Source organism: Ambystoma mexicanum, chromosome 6q (genome assembly GCF_040938575.1).
Source record: "Ambystoma mexicanum isolate Mex_15411 chromosome 6q, UKY_AmexF1_1, whole genome shotgun sequence".
Classification (NCBI taxonomy): domain Eukaryota; kingdom Metazoa; phylum Chordata; class Amphibia; order Caudata; family Ambystomatidae; genus Ambystoma; species Ambystoma mexicanum.
Genome location: NC_090937.1, coordinates 1,215,304,521 through 1,215,312,123, shown reverse-complemented (window position 1 = coordinate 1,215,312,123; position 7,603 = coordinate 1,215,304,521). Strand labels below are relative to the sequence as shown.

Sequence of the window (7,603 nt, the reverse complement as noted above, 5' to 3'; positions counted from 1 at the left end):
TGTGCGGTCCTGGGCAAATAATGTAATATCACTGCACATTGCCTAAAAGAATTGTGAGTTCTCAAAGCCTGACATATTTTATACATAAAAATACCACTGTCAAACAAGTCAAAATCAATCTGTGATTGATGACCGTCTTTGAGCGATGGGTTGCAAGTGTTTTAAAATATAGAGTGGCGATGGCTGAAGACTTGGTGGTGTTCTAAAATATAGAGTGGGCACTGGCCAGGGTCAAAAGCCATGGGTAATGGTCTGATAGTGTTCTAAAATGGACAGTGGGCACGGCCAAAGGACATGGCTAGTGACCAGGTAGTGATTAAAAATATACAGTGGGAATGGGCAGAGGCCGGGCCCATTGGCCATGGAGGAAGGCCATGGCTAGTGGTCTGGTAGTGATTTAAAAATACTGTGGGCCTGTCCGGAGGGCATGGCAGTGACCTGGTAGTGTTCTTGAATGGACAGTGGGCCCAGATGAATGCCGGGTCCATTGGCCATGCCAGAAGGCCTTGGCAAGTGGCATGGTTCATGTTCTAAAATATAAAATAACCATGGCCTAAGGCCATTGCCAGTGGTTTGGAATAAATCTATGGAATAACAAAACCTTTGACAATGTATGAAAAAAACCTTAGTTAATGATCAGTTAAGGTAAAACATGTATTACAACAAAACCATGGAAATTCAGCTAAAGCCACCTAACTGTGTGCCTCCTGTTGCGTATCCTATAACCATACTCATGACATCACAGATTGTGTCACTGATGACATAATTGGTGACAGCAGCTCTTCACTCACCAGCGACTAGAGTAGAAATTCTTCACACTGACACATTTTTCTTCTGGTTTATGGATGGGCTTCCAATTGCAGACCCAGTCTTAGGAAAATCCATGCCTTCTCTATGCTTCTCTCAATGGTGCGGATGTGCCCTGCATCTGCCCCTGCTGTGGGACTCAGTCCTCTTTTGCCATCTATATTTACTGAAGAACCCTTAGGTGAGATGCTGTTAAGTTGTTCACATTTAACTCAACACAACCATGGCCTTCATCTTTGTGCACTGTACATGTTCGCCCATTACTGCACTACCTCCGTACCTGAGGACTCTCTACATACCACAGCGACCCATTCCATGGATGTAGTAGCTTTTTACAGAAATACCGAAAGGTAATATTTTTTCTTAGATATTACATGACTAGATTTTCCTTCATGAATTAAGATCCCGTTTTTAATTGAGCTTTCCCTATTGTCTTTTTATCACATCTACAGGTTGAATAACCATTATTGGGCTGTTATTGCTATTGATAATAAATCCAGTTAGGATATTCCACATTGAACATCCAGGTGATTATTATTAAAAATTTCTCCCAAGAGTTAAATGACAGTTATCAGTGAGAATCTAAAATTTGATCATTGTATCATACATTATAGACGAAACAAAGATTAACGGCAATGAAGAGGGCTATCAATTCCTGAAGAAGGGGACACCCCGAAACGCGTCGAGAAAATATTCATCATTACTTTCTGTGGATATACCATGTGAAAAGCCTATTGTATAGAAAGTGTGATGAGTACCTTGTATGCCCTTGTATTATTATATTGAATGTAACCTCAAAATGAACACATTTACGTTATTATGTTTACAAAGACTGGATGATGAATGAATTGAAATTCATATCTATAACAATTAATTTAAAATTCAATTAAAACCGATGGTCCCCATCATTCTGTTTTATTATAATAGTGTCATGAATTAGCTTCTCTCATTAATTTCTTCTTTTTTCTGAAAGAAACTGAATATTACCATTGTATAGAAATATTGACTGTTTCTACAGTATAAAGGGTGTGCAGGGGACGGGAGAGTTCCACAATCTTGTGGACAATCTGTTGGATTTACATAGGTTAAAACAACCCAGTGTCAAGGTTGTTATTCTCCCCGGCACCCCGTAAATTTTCAACAAATCCTGTAAAAAAACCTTAAACCTAGGTGTGCGCTAGGCAAACAAATATTGGATTCTTGCTCTCTGCCCCCCTAAAAATGCTTAGGGAGTGACACAACAGCCATAGCAGCACCCAATAGAAATACTAACAATCACCTCCGCCTCCCTAAGGGATGTCTTTTTCAAAGATCAATGCAATTACAGAAAAACACGCCACAACTTTGGCATTTAACGAAGAGGAAGCCACACGAATTTTAGGGCTTTTGAAGGAAATCGAAACAACCACACCAACAACGACTAGTCCAGAGAAACTTATTACACAATTGGAGAGGGTCATCAGAAGGGAGATATCGCAAAAACTACACGCTACTACATTAGCACAATACTACCGAGCACAAAGAATCCCAAGAGGACTAAGGGTATATTTAAGACCCACACTGTGCAAGGACAACCCAGATTTTGTGAAGAAATGGGAGCAGATCTTAAATAAATGCTCTTTGGATCTTATATTATTGACAATCGAGGAATTAGCAAAATCTGTCAGCAAACTCGACAGTGAAATCGAAGACCTGACAGAACAACTGTCGAAATTTAAAAACAAAGAGGAATTAACAACCATCATAGAGGAAGTGAACAGAACATTGGACAACTACAAAAAGGACATAGAACAACGCAAAGTCCGAAAATTCAGAAGAGATACGTTGGATTATCTTCAGGATATAGTATACTCCTGGCAAGAATACTACGCACAAAACAAAACCGCACCAGGTAGAAGACCACAAAACCACAAAACACCAATACCGGGACAAGAACCAAGTGGATCCAGTAGCGAAATACCTACAAGTGGGGACGAAGTTATCAATAGGGAGAACGCGGAAAGTGGACCGATTATACATACATCACAAGAAGCGACTACCTCTAACGCACAAACCACTCCCTCGGTTTTTTTAGACAAAAGACTACGCGAAGAGGCAATAAGAAATCTAAGATCGCGGAACAAACCAAACAACTAGTTGTTAATATTTCATCAAAACCACTATCCAAAGACCAAACGGACACATTGAACCTAGGTTTAACATTTATACCAACCCAGAATTCCAATTTGCTGGAAGAAAAAATCAATCTTCACAGACTGGCACGGAAAATGAGACTCAAAGTCTTTTTTGATTCACAAATGGGAATCAACACTACACAAGAGCCACATCAATACTTAGAAATGAAACCCAAGAGTCATTTCGACCCTCAAGTCAATAACATAACCATCAGAATGTTTGAAGAACAGATGATAAAAGATCTCAAAAGGGTTAATTTCACCAGAACAAGGAACTACAATACCAGGAGAAGGCAGAATGAAATCATCAAGAACCTTGCGGATGACAGAAGCCTGACCCTAAAACCGGCAGACAAAGGAGGGGCCATAGTTATTATGGACACTACATACTATGAGGAGAAGATTTTAGAGCTCCTAACAGATGAGAACACGTACATAAAAATTGAACAAGATCCGGTCAGAGAAATATCAAGCATTATTGAAACTACGCTTGAGGAAGCTGAGGACCAAGGATGGATTTCCAACAAGACTAAATTGTTTTTGATTAATGAACATCCTATTACTCCAATCTTCTATGGACTGCCAAAAATACATAAGAACTTGACAAAACCCCCCCTCAGACCGATTGTTGCGGGAACTGATAGTATCTTCAACCCACTAGCAGTTTATGTGGACAAGGCATTACAACCCATAGTCCAAACAACCACAACATATCTTAAAGATACCACAGATTTTCTCAATCACCTAGACACCTTAACAGATATTAACAGAAATGATCTACTGGTTTCGTTTGATGTACAGAGTCTATATACATGCATCCCACATCAAGACGGTTTGGAAGCACTCGAATGGTGTCTACTAAGAAATGAATGTGAAGCAAACAAAACCTTCCTAATGAAATTAAGCAAAATTATACTCATTAACAACTATTTCAGATACAGGACGCAGTACTATTTACAAGCATCAGGAACTTCAATGGGGTCAGCAATGGCCCCAGCCTATGCTAATCTATTCATGTACCATTTGGAGATGAAATGGATTTTGATACCAACAAAATTTAGCAAAAAAATCATCACCTGGAAAAGATACATTGACGATGTTTTCGTCATTTGGAGAGGACAACATCACGAACTAGAGGAATTCCTAAAATACATCAATTCAGGCCACGACAGAATCAAATTCACGATGGAAATTGGAACCCCTAAACTACATTTTTTGGACGTTGAACTAGAGATTGGGGAAGATGGGATAATCACCAATATTTATCACAAACCCACCGATGTTAACAACACGTTACACTTCAGGAGCCATCATCCGACGCATTTAAAGAATAATTTGCCCTACAGTCAATTCCTTAGACTAAAGAGAATTATCTCAACAACTGACACCCTGAGGAATGAAAACCTATTGATGACACAAAGATACAAGGAAAGAGGCTATCCAGAGTCTATCATCAAGAAAGCAGAAGAAAAAACACTCACATTGGAGAGGAAAGACCTCCGTATATCAAGAAATAGATCTAAGGAGATCCCATTTCTCTACGCTTTAAGATATTCAGCACAGAGTCATCACATAACAAGGATGATCAAGAAGAACTGGGGTATAATCAAATTGGATCCACAACTAAAGAGACTATTTCCTGAACCACCCATAATCGCCTACAAGAGGGGTCGGAACTTCAGGGATAGCCTAGTTAAAGCAGAAAGACCGAGAGTGGACAATCAAAGAACCCTCACCAAGAGGAAAATAGGTACGTTTGCCTGTCTCAGTTGTGGCAATTGTAACAACATAATGAAGGGAAGCTATGTAAGACACCCATCAAATGGCCAAAAAATCCCACTAAAGGATTTTGCCACTTGTGACACGAAATCAATCATTTATGGTTTAAGCTGCCCATGCGGCATTTACTATGTTGGACAGACACAAAGGAAAGCCAAGGAGCGCTGGAATGAACACAAAAGTAACATACGTACCAACAGTGTTAACTCACCTGTAGCAAGACATTTTTCCATAAAGAAACATAATATTTCTCAACTAAAGGTTGTGATTTTGGAAATTGTGAACAGAGCCCCAAGAGGTGGCAATCATGCCAGACGTATGAACCAGAGGGAAATCTTCTGGATAGAGAGACTAAACAGTCTAGCTCCCAATGGGATGAACGAAGATTACAGTTTAGCCTCATTTTTGTAACTAAATACTGTTTCCCCTGACCCAATCAGAAACCCAGTGTGGATACAATATCAATTGCTGTTAAATACATTTTTGAATTTGTTCAGTTCACTTAGGATGATTTTTTACTGACATAGGATGTATTAAGTTACAGACCATAGAATGTGAGCATGCTTCTCTTGAAATAGTAAACACACGGATGTCCAATATTCGATTAACTTTTGTCCGTGGTAAACAATAGATTTCCCAGAAGTTACATGAGACACTCCTCACATTTATCTTTCGACTCTTTTCACCTTTATTTCATTTGACTCAAACTCCCTGCACCAGTATAGATATACACCTATATACTATTGGTTAATTACACATTGTTTTCTAAAATATGTCCGTATGACGTCTGTTTTCCCGTCACACGCTGACGTTCTAAACATAGTGACGTCGTCACGCTTCGACGTGATGACGTCATAATGTAAATAGTGGCCATCTTTAGCGAAAACCGTGTAGAACGGTTCGAGCTACAGCACCGGCCATCTTCTCAGGAAGGAGGTAAGAGAATCCTTTGTAAACAGCTCCCCAATTGCATATCATGAGCCTAGAGGCCTTCACAGAATACTCTCCACAGAATGATCCCACCCCATTGTTTTCGTGTATCTAATATAGTATATATACGTGTTTTTACAGACACGAGTGGAGGAATCGCCCATTACTGCACTACCTCCGTACCTGAGGACTCTCTACATACCACAGCGACCCATTCCATGGATGTAGTAGCTTTTTACAGAAATACCGAAAGGTAATATTTTTTCTTAGATATTACATGACTAGATTTTCCTTCATGAATTAAGATCCCGTTTTTAATTGAGCTTTCCCTATTGTCTTTTTATCACATCTACAGGTTGAATAACCATTATTGGGCTGTTATTGCTATTGATAATAAATCCAGTTAGGATATTCCACATTGAACATCCAGGTGATTATTATTAAAAATTTCTCCCAAGAGTTAAATGACAGTTATCAGTGAGAATCTAAAATTTGATCATTGTATCATACATTATAGACGAAACAAAGATTAACGGCAATGAAGAGGGCTATCAATTCCTGAAGAAGGGGACACCCCGAAACGCGTCGAGAAAATATTCATCATTACTTTCTGTGGATATACCATGTGAAAAGCCTATTGTATAGAAAGTGTGATGAGTACCTTGTATGCCCTTGTATTATTATATTGAATGTAACCTCAAAATGAACACATTTACGTTATTATGTTTACAAAGACTGGATGATGAATGAATTGAAATTCATATCTATAACAATTAATTTAAAATTCAATTAAAACCGATGGTCCCCATCATTCTGTTTTATTATAATAGTGTCATGAATTAGCTTCTCTCATTAATTTCTTCTTTTTTCTGAAAGAAACTGAATATTACCATTGTATAGAAATATTGACTGTTTCTACAGTATAAAGGGTGTGCAGGGGACGGGAGAGTTCCACAATCTTGTGGACAATCTGTTGGATTTACATAGGTTAAAACAACCCAGTGTCAAGGTTGTTATTCTCCCCGGCACCCCGTAAATTTTCAACAAATCCTGTAAAAAAACCTTAAACCTAGGTGTGCGCTAGGCAAACAAATATTGGATTCTCACTGTACATGTTCCCCCAATATGTTTATTTCAGACTCTCTAGGTAACCATGGCCTATACATGGCCAAGTCAATTGAGCACAGCCTTTGGCCGTGTATGCTGTATGATTTACAACACTACTGATTGACTGCATGTCCCCATAATATGTCTCTATTGGACCCACTCCACTAAGTGGCCATGGCCTGTGGTCCTGGCCACTATACATGTCTTTTGGGCCAATATGTTTCTTTTGGATCCACTAAGTGGTCACAGCCTTTGGTCGTGACTACTATACATGTCTTTCAGGACACCTAAGCAGGGTCTTTGACCCTGGCCATTGAGAACGGTCTTCAGCCATTCACACTGTATATTTTAAAAGAATCGGTGTTGGGAAGCTTGAGATTGACAAAGGAGGTTACCCAGTCGTGTTTCGTTGAAGGCGCATGTGCCTGATTTTTGGGTGTGCCTGAGGAGGCAGAGATTCGTGTAGGGGTGGTGCATGGAGCATGCCTGACAGGTGGTTTTGGAGCCAGAGAGGCTCAGAGAAATTTGAAAGAATCGCTATTGTATTGTGTTTTCCCCTAACAGTGGAATATCGAAATCCTCGATTTGAGGTTGTCAGACAGAATCATATTCAGTACCCTTGAGAACACCACACACAATTAAGACTGCAAGTAACAGTACAAATTCACCTTTGGTACAAGTCTGTACTACACAGTAAAGTGGTAGCGATCGCTGAGCAGCCAGACTTATCTCAATAGTAAAGTGAGCAGTATTAATAGTTACACAAAGGACAACAATTACTATGGTTCAAACAAACACTGACTCAA

General features: G+C 39.4%; 1 protein-coding gene across 1 annotated transcript; it reads left to right on the top strand.

Moving 5' to 3' along the window:
• Nucleotides 1–1,062: 1,062 nt before the first annotated feature.
• On the top strand, nt 1,063–6,517 carry LOC138516585 (uncharacterized). Its single transcript, XM_069631833.1, has 5 exons — nt 1,063–1,157; nt 1,260–1,334; nt 1,422–5,943; nt 6,046–6,120; nt 6,208–6,517. The coding sequence occupies exon 3, from the start codon at nt 3,075–3,077 to the stop codon at nt 5,169–5,171; it is 2,097 nt and encodes a 698-aa protein (XP_069487934.1). The 5' UTR covers nt 1,063–1,157; nt 1,260–1,334; nt 1,422–3,074; the 3' UTR covers nt 5,172–5,943; nt 6,046–6,120; nt 6,208–6,517.
• Nucleotides 6,518–7,603: the final 1,086 nt, after the last annotated feature.